At 42.9% G+C, this 17,126-nt stretch overlaps 1 protein-coding gene across 2 annotated transcripts in view; it reads right to left on the reverse strand.

Annotated features, from left to right (window-relative positions):
• Positions 1-252: 252 nt before the first annotated feature.
• Positions 253-17,126, reverse strand: part of dhx15 (DEAH (Asp-Glu-Ala-His) box helicase 15) — a 61,770-nt gene continuing 44,896 nt past the window's right edge. For both annotated transcript variants that reach the window (XM_083788629.1, XM_083788628.1), the window contains exons 10-14: positions 12,058-12,249; positions 6,775-6,897; positions 5,921-6,111; positions 2,499-2,668; positions 253-1,507 (exon numbers count right to left, since the gene is read on the reverse strand). In XM_083788629.1, the coding sequence (XP_083644755.1) occupies positions 1,390-1,507; positions 2,499-2,668; positions 5,921-6,111; positions 6,775-6,897; positions 12,058-12,249 (794 nt within the window). In that variant the 3' untranslated portion in view covers positions 253-1,389. The remainder of the gene's footprint in view (positions 1,508-2,498; positions 2,669-5,920; positions 6,112-6,774; positions 6,898-12,057; positions 12,250-17,126) is intronic.

The raw sequence follows: 17,126 nt of genomic DNA on the forward strand, positions 1-17,126 counted from the left end.
AAGTATACCTACTACCTAGATACCTACCTATCTACCTACTTGTAGATCTGCTATTTTTCAATAGCTAAAGCATAACGTAATGCTAACACCAAAAGGGGTTCTCGCCTAAAATGCGTTAACTTCATGACATGATCTCACAGCGAGATGAACACATGCAAGGGGAATGTACAGTAACTATAAGAGACATACTGTACTGTACAGCAATATAATTCTAAAGCCTCGGGAAAAAAAATAGGCATGTTTTATTACAAAGGCAGTTTAATGTAATTTCAAATGGTTGACAGAGAAATCTGACCAATGACCACATCTCAAAAATGCATACAAAATAATTAACATCCAATCACACTCACAGCTCCCCCTGCTTGGACTTCAAGCAATTATAAGCGAAACGACATGAACAATTAAACTGACGTGATAGCGAGGTTTAATTATTACAGATAATTTTTGCTCTTCAAATTAGCATATTAACATTTTCACAAGAGGAATGTTGATATCTACATTGAATGGTCGTGCTTTTACACAGACACGGTGAGCAGTCACGTTCCTGATGGCGTCCTTCACATGGTGCTCACTAGGGGTGCAACGATATAGTATAACTGTTTTAATTTCAAGAATCGAAGTGTATTGATATGTAAAACAGCAACATATCCTTATCGTTTGACTTTGTATCGTATCGCAAATTCGCAATGCAAATAATCTGTATCGAATTGTTTTGCAATGCATCAATTGTAATATTGTATCAATACTAAGTACGTTGTATTTAGCAATTATTTTAAGGGGGAAAAAAATAGGTTAAATTACTTTTCCGTGCAATATCGCTACACTTGATGAAAGTGTGTATTCTCTGTGTTCATGTCAAGGTGTGGGTTTGTGCATAAATGTGTTCAAATATAATGTCCATGTATTTGCCAGAGAATCACTGTTTACTTATTTATATAACCTGCACTATCCACATGTTTCACACAGATTTAATTTTGTTAAATTAATAATATCGTCAACCATTTGTCGTATCACCCCTACTTCACATACACACACACACACACACACACACACACACACACACACACACACACACACACACACACACACACACACACACACACACACACACACCTAGTCTCACACAAAAATGACAAGACATGGCCCTTAATGGTAACAGGAGACAGATTTCAGCAGTCGTTATGAAAATAATACAATACAGAGTGAGACAAAAATATAATTCAAAAATGAAAAATAATAAATCAAAGAGTGCTCAGGATGAAGAGTTCAGATTCAACTTTGTACAGAGGATGACGACGCTGTTTTTAGTACCCTAAACTATACACTATCATGTACAGTATAGCATAGGGTACTGTTTTAGTACCCTATCCTATACACTATCGTGTTGTTTTAGTACTGAGAATATTCCTTGGTTGAGAACTTGGCGATGATGCGTTCCAGCTGTCTCTTTGCCTCACACTGAGGGAAGTTACCCATCTCATAGTACTGAGGAGCCACTTTGATCAGCCTGAGGAAGGAGAGGAGGGAAGACATCATTAGTCTTAAAAGTGTGTGCATGCATTTATTATGGCCCACCATATCTAACAAATGATCTAACTATTTACATAGATTGTGCATCAATTCACACATTCACACACACACACACACACACATTCATACACCGATGGCTGCGGAAACCATGCAAGGCACCAGCCAGCACATCAGGAGCAATTAGGGGTAGTGATGCACAGAATATTCGTCGGCAGAAAATGGCTAAAAAAATGCATTCTCGGCCTATTCGGTTTCGGCCCGAATAGGAAGAAAATATATCACCGAATAGTGTATGCAATTAATGCATTCAAAAGAGCTCAATAAATGTATTATGGACACATAATAGTGATTATTATTTAAGTTAAGTTTTGCCATAATCATGTCTTTTGCCATAATAAGGTAGCTTTAAGGTACGGCCATGACAGCAATGGTAGGAAAAAAACATATATAACATTAAACATATTCGGCTATTCGGTAATCTGTTTTCGGCCAAATGTTTCCTATATTCGGTTTGGCCAAGAATTTCCCTTTCGGTGCATCCCTAATTATGGGTTCAGAGTCTTGCTCAAGGACACTTCGACCGACACTAACTCTGGGGGAGCCCACAGGGTTCGAACTGGGAACCTTGCGGTTCCCATCCGGCCACTCTACCGCTGAGCCACCGTGTGCATACGTGAACATGCACAAGCAGCAAATCCTGGCCCAGGCCGTAGCGTAACGGTCTGGGCACCGGACTGGTGATCCAGTCGCGGTGTGCCGCGGGTTCGACTCCCGGACCCGACACGGCCTTTACCGCATGTCATCCCCCCATCTCTCTCCCGTTTCCTGTCAGCCTACTTTCTATCCCTTAAAAAATCAATAAAGGCGTAAGCCGCAAAAAAATATCTTAAAAAAAAAAAAAAAAAAAAAAAGCAGCAAATCCTTAGTCCCCTCCAACGACAGTATTTGATTTGGACAGAAGAACTCACCACTCCGGCTTGATGTCGGTGCAGGTCCGGATGTAGTTCTTGGTGGTGAGGACGAACTCGTTGTAGAGGACCCACTCGGGCTTGTGGTCCAGAACCGTGGAGGGGTGGAGCTGGACCACCTGGTTGTCCTTCACCGTCAGGTAGTGTCCCGTACGCTCCAGGTGGGCGATCTGCAGCACAGCACCAGATAGGAGAGAGATCAAAGGAGATCTGTGATTATGTGTAGCGCTAAAAACAGACATGTCTGTTACATGATGGTGGCACTAGAGGAAAGGCAAAACACTGTGCAGGAGGATGCTAAACGCACACCAGTCTTAGTAGTGGTGCCAGCTCACGGCAGAAACATCTAAAGAGTTAAAGCAATATGTATTGAATAGTGTGATTGACCATAATCAGAATTTTCGTTTTTCAGGAATGTTTTATTTCATGTCTGACCCATTTAGACCTGAGCTCGATGTCTTCTAAAGTATGAGTTTCCTGAAAAACCCCATGTTTCTATATCAGTGGTGCTCAAACTATTTCATGTCAAGGACCCCAAAGAAATCTATGTATTTGGCCGCCGAACCCCCCATCTGAAAATATGTTGTTCCAGGAACCACCCCCCCAGAAGCAAAGATTTGAGTTAAAAAACGTTCGCTGTGAAAGAATATACATTCAAAGATTTGCGCCACATTTTCACAATTTCTCAAAAATAGCAGATCTACAAGCTCATAGCACGGCACTCTGTGCCACAGCCACACTATGAGCTTGTAGATCTGCTATTTTTCCAATAGCTAAAGTATAACAATGCGTAAAACACCAAAAGGGGTTCCCGCCCAGAATGTCCCAACTACAACAGTGTGGATGATTTAAAATAAGGCTACTACCATCAAGGTTAATTCCACATCCACTTCCAGTTTATTAATGACGACTGGGGGGTGACTAGCCTTTGTCATAGATTACTTTAACAACCTTGCAGTGGGTATTCTAATCAAATTGACCCCCCAACACAACCACTAATGGTGCCGAGCCAAGAGACTACTTTGTAGACCCGAGACAATGAAGACATAACTTGTTTTCAGCTGGCCACTGAGAGGTGATTTTTCGTCTGTTTCTTTAGAGAACATTGCTTAAGCCATTTTGACCTGGGAACAGATTCTACAAATATCTTCAAAAATTCTGACAGTTTTCAGAAAAAAACCCTATTTTTCTGTCAGTGGTGCTCAAACATTTTCATGTCAAGGACCCCCAAAAATATATGTGCCACTCGGTGGCGCGCTATGAGCTTGTAGATCTGCTATTTCTCAATTGCTAAAAGTATAACATAATGCTTCAAACACCAAAAGGGGGTTCCCGCCCAGAATGGCTTAAGCAGACAGGGGCTGTTGTGATTAAACGGGGCAATCAGTCTCAATAAAGACCTTTCCAAACAAAGATGTGAAGCTCAAATGCCCCGAAAACCCCAACATGAGGCGCAAATTTGTCACAGAGATAAAGGTTAATGTTGACAAATATTTAAATATTAATGCCGTAATTCAAGTTGTCAGGTTGGCTTGTTTCAGGTTACGCCGAGAAAATGGGTTCTTGCAAAATGCCATTTATTTCCCTGAGTGGGTAGCAAATTGACTTGATTTTCTTCTTATGTTTAAATGCAACCAACTGTGCACGTGTGTTTGTGTGTGTGTGTGTGTGTGTTTGTATGTGCATGAGCCCACACATTAGAGGGGGGTCCATCCATTATAATGATCATCCCACTGTGACTTTTTTATTAGTAGAGCGCAAATAACTTTGTACACAATCGAGAAACATAAATTCAACACATTATCCTAACAAGATCCTTTGTGTGAAATGGATGGAGTTTAAACCAGGCCAAACACTTAGATGGGTGAGCATGACAACGTACCAAAAAGTGTAGTTGGAAATAAAATGCATTTCTTCTCCATATTCTCCAAGATAATAAGATATAGATTACCAACTTGCATCTACCACATATATCAATACAGTAAAAACATGGGGGGGAAACCTGATGTACACGATGAAAAGTTTTATAATCAGGTTCAACTCTTTACAAATGTGACCAGATTTGACTCAGCCAGGCAGACTCTTCACATACTAGAGCATGTCTGAAATAAATATCAGAGCTGAAATTAAAATAAATATGAAATAAATGCTTAAACATGTAGCTATAGGTGTAATGTTAAGAGTCCACAGAAGTGAACCTTTCAAGCCTGTTTTCTCAACTCGCTGTTTTCTGCAAGACATTACTCTATAAGCCATATCTCCAAAACTGGTGGCTCAAACTGATCAACCAATATGTAAATTTGAAGCTATGATTCCCTGCTTTCATATGACATGAATAAAATGAAAATTCAACAGTGGCGGCCATTTTGTGGTTCCACCGATCCAAAGCCCATTCAATTTTCCCCATAGAGATTTCCAAAAAGATATTATTATTTTAAGCCAAGAGCTTAAAATAATGAATTATTATATTATAGGAAATATGATTATGTGCATCACATCTGAGCAGTACTTTGTCCCCCTGACACTTTCTCAAACGTTACGTGACTTTAGATCAGAACAATCAATTTCAATTCCATTTCTTTTATCAGCCTTTCCAGAGCTGCAAATGAATACTGTACTTGCATATAGAGAAATATGTGCTTTGGTGAGCAAAACACCTTCACTTATTAACCCATTCTGGGTGGGAACCCCTTTTGGGCATTGTAGTGCAAATCTTTTAATATATATTCTTTCAGAGCGAACATTTTTTTAACTCAAATCTTTGCTTCTGAGGGGGTCCCTGGAACAACATATTTTCAGATGGGGGGGTCGGCGGCCAAATACATATTAATTCTGGGGGTCCTTGACATGAAATATTGAGCACCACCGATACAGAAACAGGAATTTCAGAAAACTGTCAGAATTTAGAAGACATTTGTGACCGGGGACAGTAGTTTGACAAGGGGGCAATGGTCATTTTTCAGTTCTTTACATATTATGAAACTGCACACTGTAACCTTTCATATGATGTATTGCTCATTGAAATTGGGGGGGAAATGAAGAAGATATGACCATTTGAAACTTGTTGAACCAGAAATCCCAAAATAGAGAAAGATTTCAGCAGTGATCTGTGACTTTAGGGGGCGCTGTTTTCCCTTCATTCCTCCATTAGTCAACCAGCAGTGTTGCCATGTCTGCTTATTATAATTAGTTGGCCTTGTTTCTAAAGAAAAATAATGCATAGGCCTACTGTACCAATTTTATAATAATTTATAACCTGTTAATATAGAATCGTCCTCAAGAAAACTGGGTTACAAAATCGTGGGATAAAAATTTAAGTAAAAAATAAATAAAAAATTGTCCTCAGGTCTAAATGGGTTAAATGCTACTGTAACTCCCACTGACCTGCATAAAGAACCCGGTGACCAGCGCCCCCTACTGACCTGCATAAAGAACCCGGTGACCAGCGCTCGGCGGATGTTGATGTAATAGTCCCGGCTGTTGAACTCCGTGCTGCGCCGCGGCAGGCTGAAGCGGTCCATGATTCTGGACAGCTGGCTGCGGACGTTGTCCGCCGACATCAGAGACCGGTAGTTGACAAAGTTGTCGTAGCACCATTGAGTGGACTCGTGGTCTGTGTGAGACAGAGGACAGACACATCGTTTGGGATCAGAAACGCATGAAACACCATCACGTGCGTTTGTACGTAAATGTAAGTAAATGTTGAATTCTCCGGACATTTACTTTTAACACGGAGTACGCCATCCTGGCGAAACCGTAGGGTTAAATTAATACCCTAGCCTGCCAGGCCTGGAACCTACGTTTTCCAGGGTTTATATTCTTTAATGCATGTTTGTATCCGATCGAATCGTTAGCTACCGTTCGTTAGCGTAACACTCCAAGTGGGAGAGTGGCCGCGATGCGCACGCAACCACTTCTATGGGCTGCATTCAAAGCCCTCTATCTCAGAAACGACATTCATTGCGCCGTTTCTGGGGAAGACAAGGTTTTTCAACGGTCTGTAGCAGGCGCTGTGATACTCGCGGTCGGGATTTTTCACCACCGACTGAGAGAACAACAACCGGCCAAGACACACACAGCATTTTGTCATTGTAACATGCGGTTAGGATATTTGGCTCTTCAAAGTATGTGTTAAGCGCGATAAAACCTTGGCAATACGCTATCGAGTGATTAATTAATGCTGGTGGAAATTGTGTTAATAAGAGTATTTCTACATTTTACTTAAACACGCCACTGCACATGTATTTTCTTTATCACGTTGGGGGGGTTCACGTACTTTGTTTGAAGGCGTGGTAGACGTTGAGCAGCGTCAGGTGGTCCCCGTCGATGTGGGCGAACCTCATCTTGGACTCGTCGGCCGCCTTCTTAGCCTCCGTGGGCCGGACAAAGCACTGTGGGACTAAACAGGGTTGGTATGGGCCCCAACACAGCCGCCCATAGGGATGAGTCAAGGCATTCCCACAGAGAGACAAAGCACTGTGGGACTAAACAGGGTTGGTATGGGCCCCAACACAGCCGCCCATAGGGATGAGTCAAGGCATTCCCACAGAGAGACAAAGCACTGTGGGACTAAACAGGGTTGGTATGGGCCCCAACACAGCCGCCCATAGGGATGAGTCAAGGCATTCCCACAGAGAGACAAAGCACTGTGGGACTAAACAAGGTTGGTATGGGCCCCAACACAGCCGCCCATAGGGATGAGTCAAGGCATTCCCACAGAGGAGGAACAAGGCCTCAGGTCTGTCACACACTGAGGCACAGAGAGCACACACACGCCACAAGGCACTGTGTGTGGCCAAGGGTGGGTGGGTGTTGGAAGAGGGATGGATGGATGGTGGAGGACCAGGGGGGCAGTGAAGCTAGTAGTGTCTGAGAGTAAGTAAAAGTCAGTAAGTAGCCTTGCCGAGCCATGAGGCCCATAGGGGGCAGGAGCCTATGTCCTGTTTCTGTAGCGTGAGGCAGCTTGATGCACAAGTACACCCCCTGGACATGACGCTAGTATGTCGCAGGGACCTACACCCCAATCCAACCCTTGATGCTGAGTGTCAAGCAGGGAGGCATTGGGTCCCATTTTTACAGTCTTTGGTATGACCCGGCCGGGGACCGAACCCCAACCTCCCAGTCTCAGGGCGGACACTCTAACCACAAGGCCACTGAGCTGGTAATAGTGTCTGAAGCCAGTAGGAAATCCTGACTTCCTGAAGTGAAAAGTTCATATAATGGCCTGTTGTGGCGCTGTCATTAGGCCCAAAAAAACCCCCATAGCTCCATAGAGGTCCATGTATTTGGGCCCAACTTCACCTAGACCTGTATTACCTTAATAAACGTGGTCATGAATATTTTCTGCTTCCAGTCACTAGTTTAAAGTCTCATTTCTCATGTCATAATATTCTTTTTTGGAAAATTATGGTCCCATTTATTTAAAAAAAAATTACCATAAAGTCGAGTATGTTCGGAGGGGCGTGGCTACCGTTACAGTCTATGATTGGGATCCACCCCCCCCCCCCCCCCCGCTCGAGTCAAAATAAAAACCAACTAAGAAGAAGGGGGGGAAGTCCCGCCTCGTTGTCTGGGCCAGCCAATGGCCAGCTGGGCCCAAACGGATCTAGAAAGATGGTGACTTACAATTCAAGGACTGACAGGCTTCATTCTACGTCCATATCAGACCTGATCCATGTTTTTTTACAGTCTATGAGGAGGACGTCCCAAGAGGAAGGAAACGAGAGTCACTGACCACACGGACGAGAATAGATCTATAAGACCTCTGTTGTGTTCACTGGGAAAGATCACTTAGTTATGGAGTACAGTATGTGGTCATCTGCTGCTAGTAAACCCAGGGATAGACTTTATATAAATGGACTCGGGTTTACTAGCCAGCCAACAGTAAGACACTCTCTCCCCAAAGCCTAACCCTAACCCTTCTAAATCTGAAAACCAAAAGGTGGGTCGGTCTTTCTCTGTAGCTGCACCTACACTTTTGGAACGTTCTTCCACTCCACATCGAGTCTTATAGCCCAACCCTGGAGATTTTTAAATCCAATTTGAAAACACACCTTTTTAGTCTGGCTTTTATAATACAGTGTGAAGTTATTGTTGGTCACTGTTTTTGTTATTTTGTTTGCTTGGCCTGTTTTATGATTGTATTACATGTTCTACTATTGCACTGTGGATAGACTACGGTCTACCTGTTCTCTGGAAAGCACTTTGGGTCAATTAACTGCTGTCATTTTAAATGTGCTATATGAATAAAATTGAATTGACTTGACTAACCTCACAGGGAGCCACGGGTGATTTTTAACAGGGAGTTAGAAATACTTCCCTCTGGTAGACGGTACAAAGTACCAAAAGCTAACCGTAACATTTAATTAAGGCACTAAATGATACAATAAATGATGTCTCACTAGATTTGTTGTTTTTCCAGTGTATTTGCCACTGTTGTCCTGCACTTTTTTGCCATGAGAAAATTATTGTTTAAGTGTTGTTGCTGTTGCTGTTGCTGTAACTGACAAATTTCCACACGTGGACAATAAATTAAACTAACTAACTAACTAATTAACTAATTAACCTGCAGCACGGGTGATTTTTAACCTGCAGCACGGGTTTGTCTAACTAATGGCTGTAGGACTGTTGGTATGTCTAACCAACCCTGCTATTTAGACACAACTTCCACTTGCCTACTAGGGCCAGAAAAACAAATTCCATTAAAAAAAAAAAAAAAGCACTAACCCAAACACCTAAATTCAGATTATTATTATCATTATTAGGTACTATGGCGGGGGCCAGTGATGTTGAAAGGCCCAGTGGCAAATTTCCCTGGACTGGAACCCCGTTTGGTATTTTAAGGATTATGTTATGCTTTAGCTATTGAAAAATAGCAGATCTACAAGCTCGTATTTTAGAAATATCGTGAAAATGCGGCGCAAATCTTTGAATATATGTTCTTTCAGAGCCAATGTTTTTAACTCAAATCTTTGCTTCTGAGGGGTGTCCATGGAACAACATATTTTCAGATGGGGGTCGGCGGCCAAATACATATAATCTTTGGGGTCCTCGACATGAAATATTGAGCATATTTATCTGATCTCAGGTCAAAATGGGTTAATGTCTACCCTTGAAACCGGCGAGGCCCTTCTCTCTGCCGTAATGCAAGAGCACTGGGCAAAAGCAGTACAGCAAAAAAAAATGCTCTCTTAGTTTTGCTAGACTCTGATGAGTCATCATCGCAACTATTAGTCCCGAGGATTTCATGCTACATTATGCAATATTTTAAAGCCAAACAGCAGCGTTTCATCAGAGGCTAAATCACGCCGAGGGGACTGAAGTTATGAACGCGTAAAAAATATCAGCCCTTCTCCTGATCTAACCCATTCTGGGCTGTAGATTTACATTTATCAGTAGTGTAGAGTAGCACCAAAACAACGTGGGTGGAGCGTGAACTCTCTCCAGTGCAGCTTTAACAACTACACTTTACTGCATACTTTACTCATACTTTCAAATGTTGGGCGTTCTGTACAGTACGTACAGTATTCAAAGATTACGCTGCTATATAAATATTTTAAAGTTTTTCCAGGCGTTTTTAGAATTGTCCTCAGTCCAAAATGGTTCAATAAAAAGCTGAACAAACACTATATAGCAATGAGTACTATCACAATATAGAGCTTTTTAACACTAATTTTAACTACCTTTAATGCTAAAAAACAACAATTGGTTCTGCCTCTAAACCTGTTAAGACATTTAGGCCTGACGTCGAAATTTAACCTCATGTTTCTGTATCAGTGGTGTCAAGGACCCCCAAAAATGTTATGTAATCGGCCACGACCCCCCATCTGAAAATATGTTATTCCAGGAACCTCCCAGAAGCAAAGACTTGAGTTAAAAAACGTTGGCTCTGAATTTTTTTATTTGTGCCACATTTTCACGATTTTTCAAAAATAGCAGACCTAACAAGCTCGTAGCTAAATTATAACATCATACTATAATTCAGTCAATGTCTGTCTGTGTGTGTGTGTGTGTGTGTGTGTCAGAAACACCGCCATATCTCCTCACCGCCTGCACCAATCGCTCCCACACAGTGGCATTGACCATAATAATATGGAGGTCTTAACGAAGCCCTTTTTTTGATTTGACACATTAATGATTAATAATGCATTTATTAGTGAATTAAAAAAGCGAAAACGCACCCAGGGTGCAGTACCCCCCGCGGCCAAAAGGGGGGTACTGCGCCCGTCTCACAACGGGTAAGGGCTAGTAATGTTTAAAACACCAAAAAGGGGTTCCCGCCCCAAAATGGGTTAATGGGGTATTATGGCATGGCAAAAACAAAACTGTGGAGTAGACCCCCATCCCTTGCTGTCCCAACAACTTGCTCCGACCATCCCCAAAACGTCAGAAACATCTTTAGATCGTGGCTTTAATGGTTATTTATCGAGCCCTCGAGCTCCGTGGCGGCTGTGGGACATGCTTGGCTGTGCGTCTTGCTGCTGACGCGGTAACGAACTCAGCAGAAAAAAAAAACCCCTTCGCCTTCCTGACACACCTGTTCTAACACGCCATGTCAGAAACAGCTAGTTAAGTCCATTTTCCCCCCGTTCTCACAGAGCTCGCCTCACTAACTCCGCTTCACGTGTTGTCAGATTCATCTCAACGGGCAGCAGCAGCATTCTTGCTTTGGCAAGGCTAAAGTGCAATTACTGCTGCGGCACATTGGTGCTGTTCGCACTATACCTATTAATTTGCTGTGGACACACTTTTTGTCCCCGCCTGACAAATATTAACCGACACCCTCCAGGTTCACTCTCTCTCCTCCTCTCGCTGCTAGGGCTGCATCAAGTTGAGCTCAGTAAAGTTCCCATTAGCCTCTGACCGTGCTGGAATTTAATTTCTGTGGTGTGACTTGCTTTAAAAAGGCAGAGGACTGTTTAAACGATGACACTTCAATACGGGGCCAAGTTAACATTTCACAGGAACGCAAGAAACCACCTAACTTTGTACCATGGACTGTACATTATAGGCCTGTGTGATGAGTCCTCAATTTCCCACCAGTCCAATTCGTTTGTGACCCTGTGTTTGGTAAGTGGTGCATTTATATAGCGCCTTTATCCAAGGCGCTTTACATAGATTGTGCATTACATTCACCCATTCATTCATTCACACACACATTCATACACCGATGGCAGCGGAAACCATGAAAGGCACCAACCAGCACGTCAGGAGCAATTTGGGGTTCAGAGTCTTGCTCAAGGACACTTCGACACTTAACTCTGGGGGAGCCCACAGGATTCGAACTGGCAACCTTGCGGTTACCATCCGGCCACTCTACCCCTGAGCCACCGCCGCCCCTTGATTGTTTAAGACAATAGCAGTCAACCTCAGACAAAGCAACAACATGACATAGCATCCACAGGGCACAAGGATATCTACGGAAAAGGACCTTTTTCAGAAACATTGGGGTCATTTCGTAGAGCGAAAAAGGATTATGAGCAACAACAGCAATCGGGGGACATTTCTAGTGAAGCTCAACACCTGGCCACAAGTGGGCGCTGTCCGTCCCGAGCATTACCTGACAACATGGCGGTGATGGAGAGGATCTCGTTGGAGCAGTTGAACTCGCAGCTGGCGATGACCATCTTGGCCAGCTGGGGGTCCAGGGGGAACTCGGCCATCATGGAGCCCAGCTCGGTGAGGTCCCCGTCGTCGTTGAGCGCCGCCAGGTAGTTGAGGAGCTCCAGCGCCCGCATCAGGGTCTCTGGGGCTGGAGGTAGGGAAGGAAGGAAGGAAGGAACAGTCAGAACTGCAGCCTCACTCCCAATCTTCCGCCGTAGTCTGAAAAACCCACTTTTTCAGACTCCATCGTGGCCCATAGCACTTACCCTTAGATAGCACTTTATATAGAATTAGATAGCATTTGATAGACTTATAGCATGTTATGTAGACAGCACGAGAATTGCATTGTATGTAGTCATAGCACTTCATAGTACATAATAGTTTCATTATATAGATATTCCACTGTTACGGTCTTAGCTTACGCATGTTTCATGATAACTACTATTTATGTATGTGATGTAATGCCATGCTTTTTGTTCTTGCTTATTGTATTGTCTGGAATTGAGAGCGTCTGCTAAATGCCTGAATTGTAAATTGTAATGAAAGAAGGAAAGGAGGAAAGAGGCAAATATATCCATAAATTCTGCAAAACTCTCCATCTCCAATCGCTTTTGCATACATTGAGAACTGTTCGCCCCAACAACTTCACACTTGGCGGGTGTATTGCCGAAAACCGAAGGAAATTGGGTTTTGGGGAATGGAACAACATCTGTTCAGATGCCAATTACATATAGTTTCTGAGGTCCTTGACATTAAATAGTTTGAGAACCACCGATATAGAAAACTATCAGGATTTAGAAGCCTTTTTTTCGGCCTAAGGTCTAAAATGGGTTAAAGAAACAGTACAAAAGCACCAGCATGTAACTCACACTGGGAGGCGTGAGTTGTGGGTCCGTTTTAGGACAGGTCAAGAACACACAAACCTGAGGTGAATCAAAGTAGGGAGGCTCCAGGTGTGTGTGTGTGTGTGTGTGTGTGTGTGTGTGTGTGTGCGTGCGTGCGTGTGTGTGTGCGCAGAGTGACTTAGTAGTCATGGTGGTGTGGCTCATTTTTCATCCTCCGCTCTGCCGATTCAAAACAACTCTAATGCAATTACAGGGGAACCCTCTACTTAATGCGCAACACACAAAAGGCTTCCATCGTTTGGTTAAAAGATTTTTTTCCTCTAGATGCAATTATTGACCTTTGGCTCTGCTGAGCTGAAGCCTAATGACCAGTTGCATGTTAACTGAAAATTAGCTCCCAGCTTTGGCAAAAAAAAAGAGAAGGCATTTGTTTTTGCTTTCATTCCTCTCATGTGGGCGCCGGTCGGGGTGGCCTCCAACGCCCTAAAATAAATAAAAATAAATCCATTTCACACACACAGCAAGGAGAGATATTTTCTCATGATGAAAAAAATATCGATCTGGGACATCTAGGAGGTACTTTTTATACAAAGTGAGTGCTAGCCAAGCGGCATTTATCCCAATGTGGGCGGGAACCCCTTTTGGTGTTAGCATTATGTTAGCATTATGTTATGCTTTAGCCATTGAACAAATAGCAGATCTACAAGCTCATAGCGCGCCACAGAGTGGCGCGCTACGAGCTTTTAGGTCTGCTATTTTTTAAAAATCGAAGAACGACTGACATAGAAACATAGCTTTTTTCAGAAAACTGTCAGGATTTAGAAGACATTTATAGAATCGTCCCCAGGTCAAAATGGGTTATTTACTACACTAAAGGCTGGATATGCAGGTGAGAATCTGAGTTCCACGCACTGTTAGCATGATGAAGCAGTGGGGAAATACAATCTATACGCAACGCACCTCATCAGAACGAAGATATTGACTGCCTCCATGCAGCTAGAAATCCCGATATATTAACCAAGGGCCAGATCAATGGAATGCAAAGGCTAAAGGTGCATTAAACCATTCTGTACGGGAACCCCTTTTGGTGTTTTAAACATTATGTTATAATTTAGCTATTGAAAAATAGCAATCTACAAGCTCATAGCGCGCCACCGAGTGGCGCGCTATGAGCTTGTAGATCTGCTATTTTTGAAAAATCGTAAAAATGCGACACAAATCATTGAATATATATTTCAACAAAACTATTGGCTTCTGGGGGGTCCCTGGAACTACATATTTTGAGATGGGGGTCCATGGCCCAATAGAGATAATTCTGGGGGTCCTTGACATGAAAAAGGTTGAGCACCACTGACATAGAAACATAGGTTTTTCAGAAAAATGATAGGATTTAGAAGCCTTCTTTTTTTAATCGACCTCAGTCCAAAATGAGTTAAACCACATTGGCTCTGAAATGTACTTCTCCTGGAAATGTCACATCGGCAAATGAATCCCAACCAGCCAAGTCCTCCCGGTAAATGGTACCGATTTATTTTTGGTTCGTAGTACATTTGGTTAGTTATAGCTTAGCTAGACACTTCTGTGCTTTATATATATCGAGCCATGGGGCTGAGGTATAAACCAAAGACCAGGCATGTGTTTGAACATTCCAAGGTAAGAGGGGGAATTCAAGGTTCTTCATTAAGATCAATGAATCGGCTCAAATGAAAGAAGACTAGAAGCCAATGACATTCATGGCGGGTTATCTTTGATCGTCGATAAGAAGGAGGCCTCTAAATCAGAGAACAAAAGGATCTTGTCACAATAGAGACACATTGGGCTGATTTAAGACCGCTGGGAGTCCATAACCTGATAACCAACCAGCCAGCAGCATCTTACGAGAGGAAGCAAGCCGATAATGTGGATATATAAAGGAAATAGGATCTCAGCTCCTAACCTAGACCAATGCATGTTGACGTTCTAATTAACTGAGGCCAGTGTCTGCTCTGCGTTAGTGTGGTGGGTAGGAGGCGCAGAACATCAATACATCTGGCATGTTAACAGGCCATTTGGCATTCTTTAAATACTATACAAATATAAAACAATCCAATCCCAACTCCACCATTTCTCCCCTCCAGGAGAACTGCTACCTCTTCCTATACTAAGCAGCCATTGTCCATTCACTCAAAAGAGGTGTTCCTTTCACGGCGTGCCAAATTGATCGACTCTTTAACTAGATGCCCCTGAAGGTGGACGTGTGGAAATCGCGTAGCCTTTTCATTCCTTTATGTCCAATCAGAGCCAGCTTCCTTCCAGCCCAGTAACTATTTAGTAGCTTGGTGGAAGTATCTCTCTGTAGGATGACTTACAGCGCCTCTGGGAGACCGAGACGTTGCTCCATGTAAGCAAATTAAGTTGTAATCATCCACCTTTTTTCTCCCCTTAATCACCATGACCTGTATTGGTATTGGCCAATACAAGTGTGGGGGGGGGAGTGGTAGCGATGTGGGAGGGGGTGGGGCGGGGGAGGGTCAGTCACGTTTCACTGGAGGAATATAAAGGGAAGGCAATAGCCGAGGTGATAGCGCCTGCTATTGATGTAACCAATTTCATTCTCAAAATGGCGTTTGCCACAGCGGATGGGGAGAGATGGGTTTAATCTCAGAGGTGAGATGAAAACTATATTACGGACAGAAAAAGGAGTGGAGTGGAGGGGGAGGTTAACCCATTCTGGGCGGGAACCACCTTTTTTGGTGTTTTATTAAGTATTATGTTATCAATTTACAATTTAGGCATTTAGCAGACGCTCTTAATCCAGAGAAGGAACAAAAAGCATGGCATACATCACATACATAAAAAGTAGTTATCATGAAACATGCGTAAGCTAAGAACGTAACAGTGGAATATATATATAATTTTGTTATGCTTTAGCTGTTGAAAAATAGCAGATCTACAAGCTCATAGCGCAGCACTCAGCTTGTAGGTCAGCTATTTTTTTTTAATCTGGAAAATGTGGCGCAAATCTTTTAATTCTTTCAGAGCTAACGTTTTTTAACTCAAATCTTTGCTTCCGAGGGGTCCCTGGAACAACATATTTTCAGATGGGGGTCGGCGGCCAATTACACAATTTTTGGGGGTCCTTGACATGAAACATTGAGCACCACCGATACAAAAACATAGGTATTTTTTCAGAAAACTGTCAGAATTTAGAATCTTTTTTTTTTTTTTTTTACGTCGGGCCTAAATGGGTTAAGACTGGAAAAGGAAGGACTGAAGGGAGGCTATAGGAGGGAGGAGGGAGGTGGGGAGAGAAAGAGTAGCTAAACCCATGGTGTGCTAGACGGTGCTACAGCTGTGTCTGTGTGTGACTTTGGAAAGGAGACAGAGCACCCTATGCTTCTTGGCCAGGCTCCAACCCATTGCAGATGAACAGGGAATAAAAGGAGTGAATGTGACAAGAAGAAGAAGACAGCCCCAAACATACATCGACCGGCCGACCGACCGGCCAGAAGTGACTCCCTGCCTACAACTTACTGACTTTCATCCCCACTGTAACAAAAAAAGCAGCAAAATGGACTGAACCGGGAAGTATTATACCCGGTACTGTATGCGTGAGGGTTTGGTGAAATAAAAACCGCACACGAGAACCCTGTGCTGCGTTGTCTTCATCTTTCACTGCCATTATCGTCAAGTCCCTTAACCTATTTTGGCCCGACGACGAAATTAAAAAAATGTCTTCTAAATTCGGACAGTTTTCTGAAATACCTCATGTTTCTGTATCAGTGGTGATCAATATTTCAAGTCAAGGACCCCCAACAATTTATTAATTGTAATCGACCACCGACCCCCATCTGAAAATATGTTATTCCAGGAACCCCCTCAGAAGCAAAAGATTTGTGTTAAAAACATTCGCTGTGAAATAATATATTCAACGATTTGTGACGCATTTTCACGATTTAAAAAAAATAGCAGACCTACAAGTTCATAGCGCGGCACTCGGTGCCGCGCTATGAGCTTGTAGATCTGCTATTTTTCAACAGCTAAAGTATAACATAACACTTTAATTAAAACAGCAAAAGGGGTTCCCGCCCAGAATGCGTTAACATTTGGTATGCAGTGTTTGCTATATGCCAACATCATTTTATCTTCACTCATGCATTTTTCTCCAGCTCCCTGGTGACACACAGCCGACCCACATTTG

This window comes from Protomyctophum parallelum (genome assembly GCF_964188405.1).
Source record: "Protomyctophum parallelum genome assembly, chromosome: 18".
NCBI classification, from domain to species: Eukaryota; Metazoa; Chordata; class Actinopteri; order Myctophiformes; family Myctophidae; genus Protomyctophum; species Protomyctophum parallelum.